General features: G+C 46.8%; 1 protein-coding gene across 5 annotated transcripts in view; it reads left to right on the plus strand.

The window, feature by feature from the left end:
• Positions 1-263: 263 nt before the first annotated feature.
• The window catches only part of LOC144107284 (uncharacterized), a 102,718-nt gene continuing 77,790 nt past the window's right edge, over positions 264-25,191 (plus strand). For 2 of the 5 annotated variants that reach the window (XM_077640283.1, XM_077640284.1), the window contains exon 1: positions 264-392. In XM_077640283.1, the coding sequence (XP_077496409.1) occupies positions 288-392 (105 nt within the window). In that variant the 5' untranslated portion in view covers positions 264-287. The remainder of the gene's footprint in view (positions 393-25,191) is intronic. The other 3 variants (XM_077640285.1, XM_077640287.1, XM_077640286.1) reach the window with 2 other exon arrangements.

The following is a 25,191-nucleotide window of genomic DNA, read 5'->3' on the forward strand; positions in this document are numbered from 1 at the left end:
TAGGATTATAAACAGCTTTCCAACCTCGAGCATTATGAATTTTGTTTGAGTTTTCTTAGGGCCTCCAGATGTTTTGGCACAATTTTTATGGTATGGTATGGACCTGCCGGAGCAATCTAGTTATTGCATGCATCAGTACCTAGACAAGTGAGAACTGGGTGGCGGCGCCTCCAAGCTCACATCCGGAAAACCAGATTTGGCTGGTGAGCCGGGAAAGAGCGGCGGCAGAGCCAATGGGCTCCTGATGAGGGACCACTCAACTAATCTTCGTTTATTCAGCGCAATAAATGCTTTTTTACTCGGAAGATCAAAATCCTGCTGCTCGAAGAACACAGCCAAGCATCAAAGTAGAAGAAGATGAAGTAGACTGCAGCGAGAAGGAATCGCAAACCGTGAGTTCGTTGAAATTTCTCACCCTTGTTTGCTTTCTCGTGGTGCTCTGTGAGGTGACGAATTTCGGCAGCATTTCAGCGTGCCTTGGTGCGTTAAGCACGGACAAAAAACGTGCGGTCGCCAGAGGGATTGCGTGTTTGGTGAGATATTGCTCACTAGCGTATTTATGAAATGCTTGACATGCCTGACATGTGGGCTGTCAATCGTGGCGCTGCAGCTGCTGGGTGTGCTTGAAATGGTTGCGAATACAGCGAAATAATTGTAATATCAGTAGGAAACGTTGATGAACTAGTGTCTTCGCGAAAAAACTACTACTGCTGGTTCAGAGCAGGTTAACTGGAGAGACAAAAGAAATGCCTTGGTTCTGCAGTGGGCAGAGTGAGGATGCTGGTGATTATCAGTGATGGCTGGCGACCCGGACTCCTTGTAATACCAGCGGCTGGATCATACACGTACCCTTACACTGTCAGAAATTTCGCCTGATTTGCTGTCATTACGTCGAGATTGTTTTCCGCATGCCCGCATCACAAGCTCTCACTGCCTATACTACACCGCCGTAATTAACTATCTTGTAACCATGTGTCCCTCTAAGTAATGAACGGTCAGTTAGCGATTTTAGTGGTATGCAGTTGCGCAAGAGGTCGCGGCTTCGATTTGGGGCCATATTTTGATTGAGGCGAAATGAAACAGTCGTGTACGGTGACTTCAACGAACACTAAAAAAGCGTACATCCCTAGCGACGCACGCTCGCGATCACCATATTGCGAGACGTGGGAGAGCGTGGAAAAACAACGTTCTGCACCACCTGAAGGCGCACGCCCACCATTTAGCCCCTTGCAGTGCAATTAGGTTTCTTCGCTTATTCTCGTGCTCCTCTGTGCTCAAAATGACAGACAGACAGACAGACAGACAGACAGACAGACAGACAGACAGACAGACAGACAGACAGACAGACATACAGACAGACAGACAGACACAGACAGACAGACAGACCGACAGACACAGACAGACAGACAGACAGACAGACAGACAGACAGACAGACAGACAGACAGACAGACAGACAGACAGACAGACAGACAGACAGACAGACAGACAGACAGACAGACAGACAGACAGACAGACAGACAGACAGACAGACAGACAGACAGACAGACAGACAGACAGACAGACAGACAGACAGACAGACAGACAGACAGACAGACAGACAGACAGACAAGGCAGGCAGGCAAGGCAGGCAGGCAGGCAAGGCAGTTCGGACTTCTCTGAGGAAGAAGACAGTCCGATGCTCTGTAAATAATTTTGGATAAGAGTGGCTGCTTCCTTTAAGGTGTTCTCTATGTCGCCGTAACTGCCGTGGGTAGTCCACTGTCTGATGTCGTCGGCATAAAGAGTGTGCTTAAGGTGGGGAATAGTTGCCAATTTTGGGGCGAGTGGGCTGAGGGTAATGTTAAAAAGGAAGGGGGAGAGGAAGGACTCCTGAGGGGTTGCGATACTATGAAGCGTGTAGGAGGGGGAAGAGAGAGGTCTCAAATGTATCTCAGCCATGCGGTCAGTGAGGAATGCTTGAATTTAGGTGTACGTACACGCACCCACATTCAATGGGGACAGGGCCGTCATGATCGCCTGATGTTCGATGCGATCAAAAGCTTTGGAGAGATCCAAAACTAAGCCTACCTTGGTGTGACCAGGCAGAAGCGGGTCGAAAATGTAATGTGTTAGTTGCAGCATGGCTTCCTGTGCAAACCGGGGGGAGCGGAATCCCACCATGCTATGCGGTTATAGATGGTTGTCCGCCATGTGCGTTGTGTGTCTCGTTAACACAACATACTAGAGGAGCTTCCTGAGGCATGAAGTTTGCGATATCTGGCGAACGTTTTGAAGTGTAAGTGGTTTGTTGGGTTTGGGTATGAAATTAGCTTCGCGTGGCGCCAGGTCTGCGGGAGGATACCCTCCCGCTAGCACTCGTTGAAGTACTGCGTAATTTGGGTGATCAGTTCGTCGTCCAGATTACGGAGCATGGAGTTTGTAATTTTGTCTGCACCTGGCGGGGAGTTGGTTCGGAGAGTCAGGAGGACCACTTTGACTTCCGTCTTAGTGATCTTTTTGTAGAATGTTGGATTGGCTGGTCCTGTGTAGGTGGGTACAGGTAGGGGGGGGGGGCACCCAGATTGTCAATGTGTTGGCGTGTGAGGCGTGTCACGAGGTGTTGTGTTGATGATTTGATGTTTGTGGGGTCGATGAGGTGTCGGAGGAATGTCCATGCGCGTTTGCTGGACTGGTTTCCGTCGATGCCGTCACATATCTGTCCCCCGTTGGATCGGCAGAGCTCCTCCAAGTGTTGTTGAATTTGTGTCTGCAGCGCGGCCAGCCGCGTTTTGTCTTGTCTTATTTGTTGCCTTTCCAGTGTTCCAGGAGGCTGTGATAAGTCTCTCCGAGGTGGGCTAGGCGTTTTTCTAGGGTAGGGGTTCCGGTTTTTGCATCAATGTGTTGCGTGTTGTGCCGAATGTCATGCTTGAGTAATTGAACCCAGGCTTCGATGTCTGTTGGAAATGTCTGGGTGGGCGGTGCGTGCAGCGCGAAGTGCATCCCAGTTAACCAGCTTATGTGTTGTATAGGAGTGAGGAGGTCGTTTTGTACGGGACAGTGATTCGTATAATGTAATGATCAGTGCCAAATGTATGTTGAGTTTTGTTCCAGGTAACACCTGTGATAAAGCGGCATAGTGTCAGGTCCGGACTGGTGTCTATGCTGACACTGTTGCCGATCCGCGTGGGCATCAGAAACGTGTTGTGAACAGTGAGTTGGAGGTTCTGCAGGAGCAGCCACAGCCTGCGACCTCAATGTGTCGTGGTTGTGTATTTACAGTCAGCATGCTGACTGTAAGTGTGTGGTCAAATTTGGCACAGAGTGCAGCGAATTTAGCGTCTATTTCTTGGGATATGGGAGGCGGTGTGGCGTCTGAGGTGCGCTGCTTCTTTGCAAGAGGGGTGCTCGAAGTGTCTGTGGATGAGGAGGTTGGGTTAACGAGACGGGGTGCGAATAGGCAGAGAAGGCGTGGGGGTGCTTAAAAGGGAGGAGAGACGCCTTACCTCGTCGCGCAAGGCCCAGAGTTCCTGGTCTCTCGCATCTTCTTGAGGGATTGGGGTGGCGCGGGATGATGGGTGGCGTTGCCGGAAACGCGGTCTGCCGAAGTGAGACGCGAGGAGCTTTTGCTGCTGTTTTGTCGGTTTCTGGAAATTGACCGGGAAGCCGTCGAGGTCGAGCTGCGTTCGTTGGCTGTGCTTTGTTGATCACGGCGAGACAGCCGCGATTTAGATGGACGAAAGAAAGCGTTCTTCGGGGATGCTAGTTTACGGCCCCGTGCTTTGCAGTTCCAAGATTCGGTCATATATTGGCCTCCACACAGAATGCAGCTGGAAGTACATGAGGGCACATCATCTTTGGGATGACATTTCCCGCAGCGGGAGACGTTTATGAGATCTTGGGTGGACACACACATCGTCCCGGTGGCCTGTAACGCGGCAGTTCGTGCAGGCGTCTATATGCTCTCGGTACTGTGTACACCTCTTCAATAAAGAATGGCGCGTGGCACAGGTACAGCTCTGAATCTGATTAGAATGGAACGCGTAGCCCCCATTCCGCAGGGTTCCACGATGGGGTGTGCCTAGTTGCCGGTGATGAGGTCCTGGAAGACAGCTGTCGGGGTCTCATTCCAGTACGCATTGAAAATGACTCCTCATACCGCTCCGTCCGGTGGCGCTATGTGAGCTTCGACTGCGAAGTCCTTGGCTTGGTGTTGAATCTGGGTTACGCGAACAAACGCGAGCGCCTCAGCTTGTAGGGGCATGCTTACTGGGCATGTAAATTTGAGTGGGTGAACCCTGATTTGGGTACGCGTTGGTTCCTGAAGACGGGACGCCGCTTGGAGGATGGCTTCCCGTAGTAGCCGGGGCATAAGCAGGTCCAGCTACAGCCCGCCTTGAGACCTGAAGATGTTCTTGTGGTCAGCAGCCGGGAGCGACGGCTGCTGCCACAAACGCTGCGCAGCTGCGAGTTGCTCGCAGGTGCGACTTATCAAGGCATGCAGCAGGTGACATGGGGGCACCACTTGCAGACGCTGCGGTTTCCTGGCTTCGGGTTGACGTACGGAGGCTTTTGGAGTGGGCAGGCACACTAAGGATATGAGTCCAGTTCGTTGGGTCATAGTCGCGGGGGTGGAGAGTCTCTCCCTGCACCTGCACCTCCATGCCGGCGTTGGTGGCAGAAGCCTTCGTCGGAGCAGGCCTAGCTCAGGCGACGCGGTGACGCAGGGAAGAAAGGGCCTTGGGTGCCCCAAAAATTTGGAGGACGCTTAAGCTTCGTCTTTAAGAGCGAGACGCGACAGCGTGTTGCAGCGCTGCCAAGTCCACAGAACGCCAACGCCCGTTTCGCGCGACGCGTGCCTCTTTGGACAATTTAAGAAAAGGACGCCAGCCTCACATATCTCGGTGGACACCCGAACAGGGCCGTAGGGAAAGTAAAATGAAATGAAAATTAGTTTTAAGCAAAGGAAATGGCGCCTGTCTCACAATTCTCGCTGGACACCCGTATAGCGCCGTAAAGAAGGGAAATACCTTCCCTTACGGCGCGGTTCAGGTGTTCACCGAGATGCGCCATTTTATGATGACAGCTAAAGACGCTGACGACACCGGCTTTTCTGCGACACGAGCTCCTTAACGCTGTCGCGTTAAAATGGCATAGGTGGGCCAAAAATTGATATCCGTGCGGCGTTCACCTTTACAGATCACTGGGGCGGGGGAATTGAGCTTATAATGCGGGCGATTGGCGAATTCTGCCGTCTTAGTGCGGAACCAAAGCGGGGTGCGTCCTCACTAGACGTACGCTGCATGCGTTCCTCTTTCGATGGAGGCGAAAACACAAACGCGCGCCTGTGCCGTGGGGTGTCGGTGCGCGTTTAAGATCCTCGGGTGGTCAAAATTATTCTGGAGCTCTCCGCTACGGCACCTCCTTCTTCCTTTCTTCTCTCCGTCCCTCCTTTATCCCTTCCCTTACGTTGCAGTTGAGGTGACCGCCGACATGTCAGACAGATGCTGCGCCATTTCTTTTCCCCAAAAACCAATTTTCAATTTTTCTGACGGCGTGGTTAGGGAGCCAATCAAGATATGTGAGACGGGCGTTATTTCTTTAGCTTAAATTGTCAAACGGGGAAGGCGTTGCGCCATACCAGTGAAGGCATTCCGTGGCCTCCTTGGCAACGGTGCAACACGCTGTCACGCCCCGCTCTTAAAGACGAAGCTTAAGCGTCCTGCAATTTTTGAATTTATTTCATTTTTATATTTTGTCTAATCTTGCTTTTGTTACTTTTAGAAATTGTTACTTTTATATGGTTCTTTATTTTGCTTTCATGTCTATGTGCATGTCGACGTCCATGGCTGTTTTGACATTCAGGTGCTATCTTGACGTCAGTGTCTACTGAGTCGTCGAAGTGTAATCAATTATAATTCATTAATGAAATCTTTTCCTCAGCAACATCTTGTCACGTACTAACACAGTCAAACTTTTGGACAATTATCTTAACAGAACGACGTAATCGTGCCGAGAAATTTTTGCTGACACGAAACTCGGGATGGACGTAGCTATCTAATGCTTGCGCATTAATAAGGTAGAAACTTGTGCCTGTTGGCTCCGACCTGAAATCAACATTGTAGCGCACCGCACGGCAAGGACACAGCGCTGTTGTGTGTGTCCTATCGTTATGTGTCCTTGTCATGCAGTGCGCTATAATGATGGTTTTTGTCTGTTCTTTATTATTTTCGAAATTTGATCATGTCCTCGCTATTCCGAAACCCTACTGCTTCGTGGATTCCTGCGCCAGCATAGTGCACTCAGTGTTGGAGGGTCTTAAACTGGACAAGTTTATGTTCTCTCGTTTCCTTGTCTTGCATGCAGCGACAGCAAAGGACATACCTGGTGTCAAATTTTCGCTGGACGACTTCGTCCTCAAGCCCTAGTCTCGAAAAGTAAATCGCTTCCCATGAAATTGTCTCAAAATTTTCTCTTTAATCTTAGATTTTGCATTCCCGCATAGCGCCAACGTTGGTTTATTCATAATTTTCATTCTGCCAGTGAGTATTTCCTCAAGATCGCACGTTGTGTTTCAAGGTTGCGTTGCTATCGGTCTTTTACCTTTCACATTTGTGTTTAATACCAAGCCATCTATTTCTTCGCCTTCATGTAGTACCGATACCGCGTCGGTATAAGTACGTGAAAATTATTGCCACGCAACAATTTTCATTACTGTACTTTAACCGTTCTTGATAATGAACATTTAATTTTTTTCACGTGCTTGGAAGGTTGACCGCCCCATATCACCTTAAATTGCTTCATTAGTAGTGTTTCCATGTTCCCTAAAGGCAAGCCTACCAACAGTCCTCTGCTTTATTTTAAGCGCCGAATTTGTGGCAGATAAAAAGAAAACCACAGCGTTTGCACACATCATGCACAGTACCACACCGCCTTTTCAGATTCCGTGAATAACTTCGTATTTTTTATTCAGCAGAGCGCGCGATTCTTCATGACAGCGGCATTTCTTTTTGCTTTCTTTAAAATTTTCTCCCTTTAGTCTCGCATGTAGTCTCTGCCATCATTTATCCAGATACCAAGATGGCTGTACGCATTAACTATATGTAACTAAGTTTTGTAGCGTGATCATAACGTGCTCATCGGTGTAAACATTCACTCTCGATATTTCGGTGGTCAGCCTCACTCCTAGAGCCTCTGCCTCTTTTCCGCAAATGTCTACAAAGTCTTGCCGTCTTCTCGCGCTGTCTGCTAGAACTACGCCGTCAGCATATATCAAGCCCGGTATGCGATTTGTCTCCGGTTGGCCCCTTCGGCGGCAGGACACACTAAACCGTAATCCGTTTGTTTCTATCTTCTTTTCAGTCTGATGTAGAGCACACCTGATGTAGAGCATAGATAGGAGTGGCGCTAAGGGAAATCCTTGCCTAAGTACCTTATGAACCACAACTTTCTCCACCTTTAACTTCCTGCATATTCACAACCACGTTCTTCTTGAAAATTTATTTTAGCAAACATTTTTTCACTCCCACAACCTCTTCTTCTAAAGTTTTCCAAAACAACGCGTCGTTTACATTCTCATAAGCCGTTTGACCTCTAAAACGACGTCCAGAGTGGTCGTTCTTCGCATGTAGAAATTCCAGATGTATTATGCGAGGGCGAAGAAGTTGTCGTCTAATCTATGTACTTGTATGAATCCATTTTGTAGTTCTTTTAACACCTCCGCCTCTGTAGTGGAGGGTTGTAGATGATCCTTGATGACTTGCATTGCTATTCGATACAACAGCAATGTCATCGTTAGAGGCCTATAAGGCTTAATGTGCTCTGTTTCACCTTTGCCTTTTTATATCAGGCTCATTATGCACTCTCCCCAGCATGTTGTGATTGCTTTAGTTTTCAATACGTCGCGCAAAATAGCATAGGAAGTCTTTCCTGTTGCTTTATCAAGTAGTGGAATTAGTCTCATTGGTATTAATTGTCTGCAAACCTGTTGCTGTATACAAAGGACTCCTTTTCTCCTCTTTTTCCCAATATAACTGACCTATGTACACGTCAAACGCCTCCGCTTGGTAGCAGCCAGCATCAAACTGCATACTGCTAGAGCCATAACACGCTTTAAAAGCATCTTCTAACTGCTCGCAAATAATTTGGAAGGACGTCTCATTTTCCAAAAATTACCAGGGCACTTGTCTGCTTACGTGGAGGAATGCGAAAGCATGGATATCTCTAGAACGAGGTTTTTTCGACGACGCCAGTACGCGATCTATACGGTTTTTTTCCTCGCCGTGGTGGCTCAGTGGTTAGGGCGCTGGACTACTGATCCGGAATTCCTGGGTTCGAACCCGACCGCGGCGGCTGCATTTTTATGGAGGAAAAACGCTAAGGTGCCCGTGTGCTGTGCGATGTCAGTGCACGTTAAAGATCCCCAGGTGGTCGAAATTATTCCGGAGCCCTCCACTACGGCACCTCTTCCTTTCTTCTTTCACTCCCTCCTTTATCCCTTTCCTTACGGCGCAGTTCAGGTGTCCAACAATATATGAGACAGATACTGCGCCATGTCCTTTCCCGGAAACCAAATATTATTATCTGTTCTTTTTATTATTTATATTTTACGCCACAGCGTGTACAGCTCGTTCGGTCGAAAAGCCGTCAGTGGCGTAGTAGTAGTAGTAGTAGTAGTATAGTAGTAGTAGTTGCAGTTTGCACAGCGCGTTGGAAATATTCCTTCCTTACGGCGCGGTTTGGGTCTCCATCGAGATATGTGCGACGGGCGTCATTTCCTTTCCTTAACTTGTCCAACGGGCAAGGCGTCGCGCTTCGGACAACGGCTTTCCTTGGACTCCTCGGCAACTCTGCAAGACGCTGTCGCGCGTCCCGCTTTTAAAGACGAACCTTAAGCGTGCTCAAATTTTTGAGAAAAAAAATTGTTCATTTTTGTTTTTTTTAATATTAATTTTTAAATTCTTTAAACAATTTTCTTGTTTTTTATATGGTTGTTTATTTTACTTTCACGTCTAGGTGCTATGTCGACGTCCATGGCTGTTTTGACATCCATGTGCTATCTCGACATCCGTGGCTATTGCGGCTTCGAAGTGCAATTAATAAGATTTCAATAACCAGATGTTTCCAACAGCAAAATGTCCTCACATACTATCTAACACAGTCAAACTTTTTCACGTTTATCTTCACAGAACGACGTAATCTGCGGACAAAGTTCTGATGACACAAAACACGGGTCATCAACACTGCCTATTGTTAGGTCAAAGTGTAAGTTTCGTGTTTAATTAAATGCAACCTTTGTCCGTAAAGTTTCGAGACTGAGTCCATCAAAAAAATTCGCTTAACATTGAAATCATTTGTGCAGCACCCCTTCGATATAGTCTCCCTTGCAGTCCATACACAGCTTACAACGCTTCTTGAGGTCTTGGAAAAAGTTATAAATTGCTTCTTTTGGCAAGGATATCGGCTCCTTTGTCGTGGCGTCTTCGATGGCCTCCACGCTCCCCATCCAGCGACCTTTTAGTGCTCTCGTCACACCAAGAAACAGAACAAAATCACATGGGGAGAGGTCAGGCGAGTATGGCGGATGGAATAGTACAGTAATGCGGTGTATGGCCAGAAATTTTGTCACGCTAAGAGCAATGTGCGGCATTGCGTTATCGTAGAGAAGACTCCATTGTTCAGGTGCCCATAAGCAAGAGCGACGGCGTCGCAGTGCTTCACGGATGTCTTGGAGCACGCGGATATAAAACTCCTTATTCACCGCCTTCCATTGTGGGACGAACTCGTGGTGTATGACACCTCTGGCATCGAAAACTATCAGCATCGTCTTTGTTTTGGTCTTCAGTCGCCGCACCTTTCTCGATGCCGGAGAGCTTGTGGACCGCCACTCAGCGCTCTGCCTCTTTGTTCGAGGATCGTATTGAAAACACCATGTTTCGTTTTCAGCAATGATGCTGTCGACGAATGCAGCATTCTCTGCCTCGAAGAGCAAATCAGGGTTCATTAAGGTCCGCGCGTCCTTCTGGTCCTATGTGAGGGAGAGCGGCACAAGTCTGGCATTCAGCTTTCGTTTCCCCAAGTTCTCACGCAAAATTTAGTGGCAGGTTGTCTTACTAATGTCGAGAGCATCTGATAGCATGTGTACTGTAATGGTGCGGTTCTATGATTCGACCCCCTTTGTTTTCATTCCGTGAGGTTGAAAGGCGCCCCTGCCTTGTGTCGTCTTCTACTGAAGTTCTCGCCAAGACTAACTTGTGCCACTCGAAAACACGCGCCCGAAATAATGTCTCGTGGCCGTAAGCGTCAGGAAGGAGCTAATACGTCTGCGTGGCTTTCTTGCCAAGCTTCATTCAGAATTTAATCTTACACGCTGTTCGAGGTGGTCGTCCATCTCTCCATATTCACTCACAGTGGAATGCGCAGACAACTACTGAGAGGGTATTTTTTTACATGTAGTGCCATCTACCGGCTTCAGCAGCAGTTAAAATAAATAGCTCAAGTTAGTCGGAAGAGATGGCGCTATACATATGCACCAACATTTGTTTTGGGGAATCATTTCTAGAGAAGTAAATAAATCAGTGTCTACACTTTACCGACAAAGGTTGCAATTAAAATAAATCAACCAAATTTTTCCCACAGCAAGATCTCATCGCCCACTGTCTAGCACCATCATTTTTTTGCGCGTATATCTTTATAGAATGACAGAATCTGGCGGAAAAGCTATGTCGACATTAGTGACCATTGTGACCTCGATTTGAATTTTCGCGTTTATTTAACTAATTAGACCACATCGACCAAAGTCTTCCCACAGTGAGATCTCAACAAACACTACAAAACAGAATCACACTTTAGCACGTTTATTTCACCCTCCGCTGTGCCTCAGTGATTAGTGGGCTCGGCTACTGATCCGTAGTACCCGGGCTCGATGGAGGCCAACGCAAAGGCGCCCGTATGCTGTGCGATGTGGGTGCACGTTAAAGATCCCCAGGTGGCTGAAATTACCCCAGAGCCCTCTACTACGGCACCCCTTTCTTTCTTCTCTCAGTGCCCCCTTCATCCCTTCTCTAACTGTACGGTTCAGGTGTCCGCCGAGATGTGAGACAGATACTGCGCCATTTCTTTTCCCCAAGAACCAATTTCAATTTCATGTAACTTCACCGAACGACGTAATTGTGCGGAGAAAGTTTAATAATAATAATAATAATAATAATAATAATAATAATAATAATAATAATAATAATAATAATAATAATAATAATAATAATAATAATAATAATAATTGAGGTCTGGGGAAAGGAAATGCGCATTATCTGTCTCGTATATAGTAGGACATCTGAACCTCGCCGTGAGGGAAGGTATAATGGAAGGAGTGGAAGAAGAAAGGAAGTTTGCTGACACAAAACACGGGACATAGCCATTTAATGCTTTCGCATCAATAAGTTACCGTCGTCATCCTGTGTATGACCACGCGTTTCTTTAGAATTGGTACCAAATGCCTTCAGGTGAGCATATAACTTTCTAGGTGCCTGCTTATTTCTTCTTGGAATATCGCCGTCCAGTTATCGGTTGTAGCCTTAATTTTTATATTAGTTTTATGTCAGGCACAGTTCTTTTGCTTTCTGTACTCCTCCCATTTCCCTTAAATTTCATGCAAAGCTTTATTTTCTTACTTTGCTTTCCTGTGTACCCTGAAAGTGGCTTAGTGGTCTGATATAGCAGCTTTAATATTCGCATACAACAAATTTTCACGTCTCTTTTTGCTGCTTCATCGGTTCTTCCTAAGTACTAAATCTATCTCTGAATTACCTTTAGAACTTCATCAGGCGTCCATGATCTATTGGAGACCTTTAGAATGCACTTTTTGCCGCTTGTGCGATTGTGAACAAATGACGGTCATTCATATACCTACTTCGATGTTGCATGCTATGTTATCGCGTACTATCTTCAGCTTTTCTTGTATGCCCAATCATTACAATTTACCTCTTATGGTCACTCCAAGACCCTCACTGCCCATCATCATTTTAAGCTTGCAGGGTTTTTTTATTTCAGCTTGTACATATCCTATGGCTTAGGGGAAGAGAAAAAAGGCTCACTATAGCGGCTAGACACTGCTCCGTTTTCTTGGCAGAGGTAACAAAGAGCTCTTTGGCTTAAATATATATTCCCACAATTCACCATTAGAACAAATACGAACAAATATATCTATACTAAGCTATGTATAACAAAAAACGAAAAAGTATTCTGTATATAATTATATGGCAAAAATTTAATCACAGCATTACAAAGGCAGGAGTAGCAAGAAGACCGTTACATATGGAAAGACTACATACAACGTCATAGAAACATACAGATTACATACACTGTCATACATTATCATTCAAACATTACATACACTGTCATAATCACTCACAACAATAAATCCTTTATTTGTTTGTGTGAGGTCAAGCAATCCGATGAGTTGGGCAGGCCGAACCGGTTAAGCAGGCTAAGCAAAGCATAGTTCATTGTTTTGAAATCCGCAGTTGTGCCAGGACGTGGTACATGCCGTACTGTCCAAGATGAGTCAGAAGGCAGTGTGTGTTTTTACGCAAGTCAAAGATCTCTGCTAGGAATTGCGCTCGACGTTCTGAAAAAGATTTGTGCAATTGGAGAATTTGGAAATCCTAAAACGAGGTAAGTTTCATATTTGAATATTTAGTGTATAAATGACCAGAACACGATAAGGTGGGCACATTTGCTATTGCTTTAAACGCAATTTTTTGTGGGACTAAAAGTTGGTTGTCATTGATAAGTGTGGTGCTACCCTATATTGAAGTACAGTCTTTTTATTAGAGTCAAATATCACGAAATTCCAAAGCAGTCTAGATATAACAGGCAGCATGTATTGCAGTTTTCAAAGAATTCCTTCAGGTCTAGAGCGTTCAGTCCGTAGAAGCTCAACATGCACATCCCAAAGCATGGACTGATTAAAGTAGACACCCAGGCATTTAACCCTGTAAATTACTTGCAATTCATTAACCCCCGTCACGGAGCATTGTTGAGATTTTCAGTCGCATTTTTGGTTCTAAAACTTATAACTTTAGTTTTGCCTGCGTTGATGAGGAGAAAATTCTTTATATACCATAAGTGTGGTTTTGCTAATACCTCATTTTCTCTCCCCACTAAGTCACCGAAGTTATGGTCAATAAAAAAGATGCCGGTTTCGTCAGAATATATTACGTATTCAGCTTCGTTGTCAATATGTATGCGATCCTTTATATATGTGTTGAACAGCAGAGCACCGAGCAAGCTTTCTTCAGGAACTTCATGTTCAGGGTTTGTAAGTAGACTGAAAGCTCAATTTTGACACAGTGCATGCGAATACCAAGTAACAGGAGACTAAGTTTAGCATTTTTTTTTCTGATACTATAAGCTGAAAGTTTTAAGAGAAGGGTACTATGAATTACTCTCTAGAATTCATTTGAAAAAACTACAGATATATCTAATGTGATCATTTTATTTTCAATGTTACTGAGAATAATTTCTTTTCGTCGCAGCAGTGACAGTTCGGTAGATCAGTCCTGCCTGAATCATAATTGTCTCACAGTTTTGTGCAAAACAACTAGTGTTGCCTTCTGCATTTCTAAAGAAAATATACCTGCATCAAGAAATAAGCTATAAATGTAAGCTAAAATAGGAAAACTAAGTATCTGTGACCTGTAGAACTGGTCGAAATTTGATACCAAAGGCATATCTTTCGTTATACTTCCTTCCGAGCGTCTTCGGATCCCCTAATACCCTTGTCACACGGGCACTCCTAACCGCGGTTATCGAAACCGTGGTTACCGCAAACCGTAGTTGCTGCTGTTCACACGGCAGAACCGACCACGGTTAGCCCGCTAACCGCAGTTAGCACAAACCGAGCTTGGCAACCTCGGTTTCGTCGCTCAAACCGTAAACATGGCGGCGCCCATGCCAGTGTCATGCGTTTCGAGTCAACAGTCTCGGGCTGATATGAAGAGAGTGTCGTGGTCGCACCATGCGACGATGACATTAATACGGCTTTGGGAAGAAAACTTGCCTGCTCTGCGTGCGTGCACGAGAAACGCGCGTATTTACGCTTCGATTTCAGCGGAGCTGAGTGCTGGGCTTCACGGCGAGAGGCCGTATACCTCCAAACAGGTCCGCCAAAAAATAGATAACCTGCATAGATAACCTGCATAAGAAGTATCGGTAAGTAAAGTTGCAATCTCTATGCATGCTGCTTTCGAGTGCTGGTCTGTGGTTTGAACGCTGCGTAGCGGCATGCAGCCGTGAGGGGGCTCTAGCTTAGTGCGAGCTTTGTGTGGTTCACCACAACAACAACAAAAGAAAAACGTGAGGCCTAGGCTCCGCTTGATGCACGAGAAATTGCGATCCGTGTTTCTTTTCGTTTAAGACACATGACTGGTGTGTACCTGTTCCAACTTGACACCCGCAGTGCTAATCTAATTACGCTGCTGTTGCGTCACCAACAGTGCGCTGTCATTGCCACTGTCGTCGCATCTTTTCGCTACGTTCACAGTATCACTGAAATTCCACATGCCAGCTGAGCATTGGTTTGATTTTATACGGCAGATACATTCATTTACTGAAGGTTTTCTTTTTCAGTGAAATGGCAGTTTTGGATTTTTTTATTTGCATATGTGCAGTAGTGGTAATTCTTATTCCAGGAAGATCAAGCGCACTGGCACCACCACCGGCTCAGGCGGACAAGACTGGCCGTTTTATTGGCACCTCCACCGGTTTCTGGGATCGCTCCCAATGAATGATGAGATGTTGATTGAAGAAAATGTGGAGGTAGGCTGTGATTTACATTTCCTCAAATAGCGTGCTAAAGGGTCATTTCGCACGCTGTTGTAACAAATGCAGATTACAAAACTAGATGGTGGGTTTAAGATTGTATGAGCTGTTTACATGCTAATGTCAGCGAGTTTTTATTGTAAACACATAGTCGTTGACAAGGGTAGACGTGCGGGCTAGTTGATGGCTTATGCTTCTTATGCTTCTTATGCTTATGCTTCCAGACAGACTGACGCAGACAGGACACACACACAGCGTAAACTTTAAGCTATGTTTATTCTTGAAATCGACATGTGTAAACACATGGCTTGATGTGCTCGAGATGGCAAACAGGTACAATGCGGAAGAAAAATTATCCTAATCGTGTTTTCCGCGCCTTGCCAACTACGAAAGTTCTTTGCCTGGTAAAGCAAGAGATCAGCCGGAGCTGTGATATAAGACACTGTCGTGTCCCATTAATATGATAGCCACTAATATGAACAACTTGAGATATAGTGTTTTATTGGGTGCCAAACGTCTTCAATGTATTAGGAACCTGGTAATATGGAAACTCATTTGCATGGATATGGAGGGTGGAAAGGCTCGGAACCCATTTTGGTCCATGTATTTTAGTTGTGTTAACATGTACAGCAACATAAAGGAAACACTGCTGATCCAGCTATGCATTTCTTGTTTTCACCGCAGAACAGAATTGAAATGCAGTGCAAAAGTGCAAATGAAGGATTATTTTTCGTTTTATCCTTAATGAGGGCCAAGCTACTCTTGACATTCCTTTCCATTCGCCCATTGCATGCAGCTTTTACTGAATTGAAACCCATATTTTACAGCTGTCAGCAAAACGGGCATAGATATGTACTTGTGGATAGTGGAGAGAGAATGTTTGCTGTGGGAAAGACATCATCATGCTTGCAAATGCCCTTGTGCCTTTCAATGATTGATAGGCACAAGGCATAGTATACTTGAAAAAAAAAGGACAAGTTATGTCACACCTCAAGAATGGAAGGCCAGATGCGACAGTATTAATATCTTTGCCTAGCCGCTGCATCCGCCTCTGTGTTTCCAAGAAATTTTATATTATTTTCAACACCATTGGCCGGCCAACGCCATTACAGGGTACAACATACGTATTGTTGAGCATAACATAACAGGAATGCAGGCAATAGATTTCAGTGCCAATTCTTTATTAGATGTAGTTGGAACTTAAGAAAGCTATTAACACACTCATTCTGCATAAGCATTTTGTGCTCACGTGCAGTGTCAATATTTTTTCATTTGTAATGCAGTGAGTTTGTACACTCAACACCAGTTATGGGTGCAAGAGAGCACTATAAAGTTGATTCTTGCCTCCAGTAAGTATTGCACAGCATAGCAAGAATTGCATCCTAGGAACAATGCTATATGTTATGTGGTTGTCTTGTGCAGGTGCCAGTGGTGGCTGAAATGCCTGAGGATGCGGAGCTCGTGTCATGGGGAAGAGTCGCATTTACTGAAAATGATGTAACTGCAAGTGAGGCTTTGATAGGAAATGAGGAGACCAGCAGGTTGAATACCACTGCTGCTGACGTAAGCAATAGAGCACTGAGCATCTCTGCTGACCCTGGGCCAAGCAGCGTTTCCCCAGCCAGTGCCCGGCCCGCCATCACAGGTGCAGACAAGGCAAGAAAGAGACAGTCGTCATTTGCAGTGCAGCAACTGCTACACTTTCATAGTGAACAGTCAAACAGAGCTTTAAAGGCAGCCAAAAAAAGTAGAAAACTACAAAATAAAGTAGTGGAGCTCCTGGAGGAGTCCAACAACATTCAAAACAAAATGGTTGACATGATGGGGGACTTCTTGGCAGAAAAAAAGAAATAAAAACAAATGTGCACATTATCATCATCTTGTGATGTTGTGTCATGCTTGTTTTGTGCAACAGTGCACCACTGAGCGTACTGCACATTAATTTCATGCATAAAATCCAGTCTTCTATCGCAACACACAACACTGATGGCATATTTCAATTTGAAGCAGCAATGTGTTTTGCTAAGGCATCCCGAACTGCCACCCCTGGTGCATCACATCGGCTGCTGGTGCATACTGGCTGAGGGCGCCGCTGCTCTTGAGCCTGAGCTGCATCGAGCCAAGCCACATCACAGCGATCAGACATCTGCTCACATATATTGTGAAGTACGCAGGCAGCACGAATGGCAGTGGTCCCGTTGTGTATGTCGCACTCTAGTCCCTTCAACAGCATGCGGAACCGGGCCTTCAATCTTCCGAACACATTTTCCAAAACGCGCCTTGCAGATGGAAGGTGATAGTTAAATGACTGTGTCGGAGATCCTAGTGCACCCGGTTGCAAGTAAGGCTTCATCATGTGTGTCTGGAGAGGAAACGCTTGGTCGGCGAGCAGGACAGGCCCAACTGGCACGCCATCAAGAATTTTTGCTTCTCTGCTGAACAGCTCGCTGCTAAACAATTGCGGGAGCCTTGAGCGTCGTGATTCCTACCTGGCGCACCAGAATTGACGTATAGCAATATGTACTTGTGATCGGCCACTGCCAAAAGAATGACACTATACCATCCTTTGTAGTTGAAGTAGTCGACTGCGTTTTCTTTAGGTGGGCACACCTCGATGTGGCATCCATCTAGGGCGCCTACGCCTTGCGGAAATCCAGTCACTGCAGCAAACTGGCACATGTGCTCGGCCAACTCGTGAGCTCTCGGGAACATCTAAAACTTCGGTTCCAATAGCAGCACAACAGCATGGCAGAATTCCCAGAAAATTTCGTTTACTGTGGACCTGCCCACACCGAAAGCGTTGCTGACGCTTCTGTCTTCGCCCGACGTGGCAAGACGGTAAAGGCCGATTGCAACACGTTTGTGCAGCGGTACAGCCTTTCGCACGTTTGTGTCTTGTCTTCTCGTGCTCTTGCATGCGGTCACAATGTACCTAAATGTACTGCGATTCACCCGGAAATGCGTCCTGAATTCGCTGTCTGGAAGGTGAGGCACCGTAGTCTCATACCAAGAGTTCCCTCTCGGGTACGCCCACAACCTCCGCTCGCGTGGACATAATTGCACAATAGCAGCCTCGAGCTGGCGGCACCTCATCTCGGCACATCGTCGCTCCTCCTCCGTCCGCTCAATTTCGGCTAGGAGCGCTATAAGCTGAACACGCTGGCGATGAAGGGCAGCCTGTTGCATCGTAAACATTAGCCAGAATTCATCTTCACGCTGTAGATTTTCGGAAGCCGGTTCGCTCGCAGCCATCGTAGGCGCTGCGATCCCGTTGCGTCTGGATAATAGCGTCTGCTGCTCGAATCCTGTGGGCACAAGCAACGATGCACGCAAAAATGAACTCGTACAAACCACGCAGGTACTGCGAGGGTCGTGAGCGGAAACGCGGGAGAGCCGGCGGTAGTTGGCTACTATAATGTCTACAAAGCCGACTAGACCCAGTGTTAAAAGACTGCGCTTAGTAAACGGCGTCATATTGATGTTCATGCGCACTGAAGTCACCTGCAGCTGCTACACACGCATAGTCAAGCTAATAAAAATGCCGCAAATTGCTATTAAGCAATTTTTGAGAAACAAATACTGCAAATGTTGTAATTTTAGTTATGTCGAAGTGGGAAACACGTGATCATGGTCAAGTCGTCGAGTAGTGGGACTATTTTCTGTATGGCAGGGGTGGTTTGACGGTTTTCTTTAACCGCGGTTAAGTCGTATAACCGCAGTTAAGCCTAACAGCGGTTACAATGCCCGTGTGACAAGGGTATAAAACAGCTACCGCTCTACCCGCAAGTCTACATACAATTGTTCCGCCCATGCCATAGTAACAATGGATGTTATCCCGATGGAAACCTTTCTTGCGTCCCGCTACTCACAGTTCCTTGTTCATTTACACTTCCTCAAGCTGCATTTCATATCCCAACTTCCTGATATCTCAGTTTCAAGCTAACGCTGCATCTTCCACACGGAGGCGCTGGTAGCACAGCTCTCGTAGTGTGCACACCACGATCCGCTCCTGCGGGTCATTGTTCGCAGGTCTTTCATTCCTCTTGATATGCGCTTTGCCAAATGACCTCCTTTCCTCGTTCAAGCCTCCAGCCAACACGACAAGATTTCGCCCTTGTCCCAGTGCATCAGACGTTTTGCAATGTCAGTGACCGATTCCACAGTCCCTCCCGACAGTTCTGTGGCTTTGACACGTGGGGCGGCCCTTAGTCGACTATTCCTTACTCGCTTCTTCGCGCCTGCGCATATTCGAATCCCTCACCACTGTCACACAGTCGTTTCCGGTCTCCTGACTTTGTTTCCTTAAGTCCTTCCCTGGCACAGGTGATTCTTTCGCCTCAATATTTTGTTCAGCTTCACACTTTTCACGGCTCCGTGGCTGCAGCAGCATTGCTTTTCACCACTTTTATTTTCATTTCTCTTTTGTTATCGGATTCCAGCTCCTCATGGGCCATCGGTTCGTCGTCCTGCCTTGTATGTCCGCCATTTGGAACGAAAAATGGTGTACCAAGACAACTTGATCTTCACTGTTTTAATTTTGTTTTGCGGCTCCTCTCTTTTATATTTCAGCCTCCGGCTGTTTCTCTAATTGCCGGATGTGTTCACACACATTCGTATGCTCACTCATTATCACTTCCATTTTCGTCGTCATGTCGCACTGTCTGCAAAAGTATCCGGGCTTATCGTCTCGGTCGTCTGCCTGGCTCTTGACTATGAAATCACAACCACACTCTTCACACTTTACCGTAATGACTCTCCCTGTTATTGCTTCGTACACGGGGACAGTGTGTGCCTACACACAATTTAACCCTCTAGAACCAAGGGAGGCAACAGACCGCCACGTGTTTACCAAGGGGTGAACACGTGCGTGAACACTTGCACAGCCACAAACGCCGAGCCCTTGCGGGGAAAAAAATTAACTTCCAGGATAGATAAGCACCAAAGCAGGAAGAACCATACTTGATCGTTTAGGACTAGGCATACAGTTGCCACCCCAAGATACCAAAACACAGATACCTAAACGCATCGCTAAGGTAATAAGAGTTAAGCCACTAGCTACGAATATGCATCCTGCTCACCACGAGGGGAGAAGAAGGGCTAGGGCAAAAGCTCTACACAACATATACAACAAAGATGAACATGCAGTATATGTAGATGCCGCAGAATATCCCCAGAAACAAGCGTTAGCACTAACGGCGGTGGATACGCAAGGTAGACTGATAGTCTCCGGCACTACCATAACGAAATCCTCGGAAACGGCAGAAGAGGCGACAATCGCCCTTGCTATCATTAACACAGAAGCTACTACCATACTCAGCGACTCTAAATTTGCCATACGCACTTATGCGAGGGGCAGAATTTCTCAGGCAGCAATGAGCATATTGGGTCAAACCGAAGACTTAGACAGAATTATTGAATTGATATGGGTCCCGGCTCACTGGGGAACCTTGGTAACGAAGCGGCACACATAACAGCTCGAGGATTCGTCAGCCGAGCAGGGGACGCTGTCGTTGCTGAGAGTTTTTCGAAGGACGGCCTATCATCTTTTCACGATATTACTAACCGTTTTAAACTTGAAAGGAGGATATTCCCTCCTTCAGACAAAGCCTTTATTAAGGAGCAGGAGACCACTTGGAGGCGACTTCAGACGCGATCCTTCATGACGCCTTACCTGTTGTCAAAATTCTACCCCGGTGAATACGACCCTGCATGTACATTATGTGGTGATTTAGCCACTTATGATCACCTACTGTGGAATTGTAAAGAGGAGCCGCCCCCGAAATCTCTAATACAGGTTCCTACTCTCGAGCAGTGGGAGGCCGTGTTGGTCAGCTCAGACTTGGGAGTTCAAACCCGGGTCATTGAATGGGCTACCCAGGTCGCTGTCAGCCGTGGACTGATTGCCAGCTAGCACGGATCGTCTGCATCCTGCTATTTTCTGACGAATTAAATGTTTTCCAATCCAATCCAGGATAGATAACTAGTGCCTAACGTCGAAATCCCTAATTCACAAAACACCGGGCCTCGCTAGAAAACCGGCCGCATTAGAATAAAATCTCCTTAAATTCGGCTGATAATCCGGTATCTGTTGCATTAAACTAGAAAAAACAACAAAGATAACTCATGCATTTGGCACTGCGATGTCGCACTCGACGGTCCGTGTCCGCATCGAAAAAGGTAAAACTTGCGATCTCCAAGAGCCGCTCGCGAACACATTCTCAAAGCACGAAAATCAATGGCTCAAGGGCTAGCCGGCCATCCAAGCGGCACTGAGTGCCGTTACCGATCTACGTCCTCCGCGCGTAAAGTTGGAGTGAGGGCACAGAGATACCGGCGAAGGAAGACCGACCGTACGTGCGCCGTTATGTGTCGCAGAACGCAGCCTTGTCACGATTTCCCACGTCTCGCAATATTGCAAACGCGACAGTACGCTTAGCGATATAGCGTGCAGCAATGGAAGTCAGGCAGTGGACATTGTTTTTCTTAAGTTGTTATGGAGCAATCTACTTAGAGTCTATCACATGAACCCAGTCTTGTTCCGTCACTTAAAATAAACAGCAATGTTAACGGTTACCGTCGATTAATCAGACAGTGAACTATAACAATAAAAGCACTCGAGCCTACGAGCCGAAGGTCAAAGTGGCAGTTAATATTCATAGTTTTTTACACTCGCTGATAAAGGCACAAAAAGGAGCCCCTTTACGAGGAGGACGAAGCGATGACAGCGCTATTGGTTGTGCGTATGTTAAGTGAAGTCGGAGAGGAGAGCCAGCTGCTCGCCTCCACTTTTGTGCTCTTGTTTCATCTTCAATTTGTGTTTCTTGCCCGTTAGGCATACCAATAAGTAACGTGCGCTGCCTGTGCGCTCACTGCGCTCTGATGTAAACTTCTCGGTGCGTTAAGCAACGAAAAAGTGCTGGGCGATCTTACGATATAATGCGACAGATGTGCATTAAATCTATTAAGTGTTAATTTCCCTTATGCACTGATCGCCTTCCAATTGGGAGGGTGATTGGATGGAGGGCGTCTCTATGATATTCTGAAGCGTGCAGGGGGTGAGTGGTTGCAGGGTGGTGGGCTTCTGGTAGCTGAAGGCCGGTGGGTAATGAGCTGCTCCCATGGTTTCCGGTGTGGCGGCGGGCTGAGAGCCTTCTGGAGGGTGGAGTTGGCTGTCTCGGTGTTGGCTGGTTTTGGTGAAGCTTCACACGCCTGACCCGCCTTTTAAGAGAAACGTCACTCTTATTGTTGCGCAGCAATATGCACGAAGGCATCAATGGCAGCAATGGCATGAATGCGTCTTGTCGTCTGCCAGAAAAACTGATTTATTCTGTCATGATTTTTCGGCACAGCTGTGCATTTAAGAAGAACAACCCACCGAATTCTACTTAAGAAGCGGCACATACTACCGAGCAGACCCTCCTCGAAAGTTCGCATCCTCGTTCGGGCGACGTTCGCCGACAGCGGCAACCGATACCCGAGGTTTCTTTCAGAGCGACCGCTAGGTGGCTTTCAGTGCAGGTACACAGCAGAACTCTATAACCTTACCAATTTAGAAACTTCTCATAGGATCCATGTGTCGAAAAAGTCGGCAGAGACGCTTAACACTGCTTACCTATGAGCAGGCGTAAGACGGCCCGCTGACTTTGTGAATGCAGTCGCCGCGTGCTGCTGCGTGGTGTAACACTATGCCACGCAGCTGGCAATTCTTCCTCTGCACGGTTGTATGCGGCCGCCGCACCCCTTCTGATCTGCGCACTAACTTCGTCAAGTTTAACGTTGCCGTACCGCGGCCTGCGCTCCGCCTTAACGGTATGACGCGATAGCTAATCGATTAATGCCCGCATATGCAGAATTGGTCCTTCTCTACTTAGCATTCATAGATAACTGGCAGTCCTCATACAACTCCTGGTGCAGTGGTCGAGTGGTTAAGACGTGCGCCACTATCCAGCGATGGCAGGTGCTGCCACCGGTATAGAACTTTTGCGATCCAGGTGGCTCTTCTCGTGGAACCTCGTGCGAAGAATCATTAGTTTAACCGCCACCTGCCAGGTTCGCCGAAGACGCCTCCTTTCATGGCCACCATCGAGTGTTAATTGTCGCTGTCGCTCTCTCTCACGTACACGCACACTAACGCACACACACTCTCTCTCACGCCCTTTCTCTCTCTCGCACATACAGGCAGATTTGTGCCCAGTGGCGCAAGTGAGGCTTAGGCCTGAAAAATGGCGGGCTGAGTTGGCCGAAATTGAGGGTTTACGAATTATCTCTACGCCCGATGTCATTAAGGGGACCTATCTTCAAGTAGCAAACTTTCTAATAAACGCACAACGGCCTGGCGGCAAAATCGGCAAAGCACGAGCATTAACTAAAATCCGTATATAAAAAGCCAGAGAAAAATGTTTTCAGAAGAAAATGGCGATTACGGCAAAAGCTTCTACTCGCCTAGAGACAGCGCCGCCATCCGCTATCTCCACGGAAACTGGCCTCTGGTATCCCGCCACTTTTTGAAGCCGCATTTCCACGCGCTGTACCGAAACACATGCCCGCTATGCAAGCAATGCTCCGCGTTATATCACGCTGCACTCACTTTCTAAAGCATGCAGGCAACCCAAAAAATCTCATACCCAAATCATGAGATATGGGAGGCCGCGCGGTATTGCAAAACCCTAGAGGGCCACTGGCAGCTGCTATACCTGACACAGCAAACAGCTAAGCCCATTACCCCCAAACAACTAAGGGCTCCTACCAGTTCTGCGGGAAGGAGGAGGGGGCGGACAACCCTTAAGTCCCCCTTGAAATAAGGTGCTTAAGAACAGCAGATACTGGAACTTAGCCCGACACTGTTCGCTATAGCTTGTTTCACGTAACTTGAACCAAGGATTTAAAAAAAAAAGCGGGAAACCGCAGCCCTCTGAAACCAACGACACATTGTTTGCCATCATGTGGCGCTCCTCGGGGTAATTTTTAGATTCCGCTTAATTACGAAATTACCAAAGATGATAATGCAAATTTTCAAGTAATAATTTCAGTGCCAAGAGCGTTACGTTAGGCTGTAGAGCAAGTTTATAAACAACCGATGTAGTTTATTGTAGCGTCGTATTTCCTACAGGGGTCCTTTTTTCCGGCATCTAAAAAAAATACCACGTGACTGCGCACGTGCGCTACCATATTGCAGCGCTCTCAACGGCGTTGGGAGCAAACGGAGCGTGCTTGCGGACCGTGGCAGCTGCGCATGGAAAAGACGCGCCGCTGCGGAAAGTGCTGACGCACTGTCAAGCTCTAAAGTGAACGGCCGCCGCTCTTAGTCAGTCAGTCAGTCAGTCAGCCAGCCAGCCAGCCAGCCAGCCAGCCAGCCAGCCAGCCAGCCAGGCAGCCAGTCAGCAAGTCAGTCAGTCAGTCAGTCAGTCAGTCAGTCAGTCAGTCAGTCAGTCAGTCAGTCAGTCAGTCAGTCAGTCAGTGAGCGAGCGAGCGAGCGAGCGAGTGAGTGAGTGAGTCATTCAGTCAGTCAGTCAGTCAGTCAGTCAGTCAGTCAGTCAGTCAGTCAGTCAGTCAGTCAGTCAGTGAGGGAGTGAGTGAGTGAGTGAGTCAGTGAGTCAGTGAGTCAGTGAGTCAGTCAGTCAGTCAGTCAGTTAGTCAGTGAGTCAGTCAGTCACTCAGTCAGTGAGTGAGTGAGTGAGTGAGTGAGTGAGTGAGTGAGTGAGTGAGTGAGTGAGTGAGTGAGTGAGTGAGTGAGTGAGTCAGTCAGTCAGTCAGTCAGTCAATCAGTCAGTCAGTCAGTGAGTCAGTGAGTGAGTGAGTCAGTGAGTCAGTCAATCAGTCAGTGAGTCAGTCAATCAGTCAGTGAGTCAGTCAGTCAGTGAGTAAGTCAGTCAGTGAGTCAGTCAGTCAGTTTTTATTTGCAGCAAAATCACAGCATCGTCCGGATGGCACAGACTAAAGACATTGTTGCCTGATGAGGATTCTGCCCCCTTAACAAATGAAGCAGCCTACAGCAATACAGCAGAGAGCTGGTACAAAAAAATAGAAGCTGCGTCACAAATAGTACACGCATACATCCTATACAACATGCCTGTACTTAAGCACTGTGGACAGATTTTTAAAATCACACTGAAGATTCGCTCCTATCACAAAAACTCGTAAAATGAAGGTAGCAAATGAAAAGGAAATTTACATTTATCATTGTTACTTAACAATCTCAACGGAAAACAAAATAGCACGCAGTTAGTGTTTTGGATGTTTTTCTGGGTAGACAGTAATCCAAAATAGAAGCACAGTTATTCAACATGTCTATTATTTGATACACCAGATCTTGTTTGCCATAAATTGTTCTGACTTAATAATAATTGGTTTTTGGGGAAAGGAAATGGCGCAGTATCTGTCGCATATATCGTTGG

The sequence above is a fragment of the Amblyomma americanum genome, chromosome 10 (genome assembly GCF_052857255.1).
Source record: "Amblyomma americanum isolate KBUSLIRL-KWMA chromosome 10, ASM5285725v1, whole genome shotgun sequence".
In the NCBI taxonomy this organism is placed as follows: domain Eukaryota; kingdom Metazoa; phylum Arthropoda; class Arachnida; order Ixodida; family Ixodidae; genus Amblyomma; species Amblyomma americanum.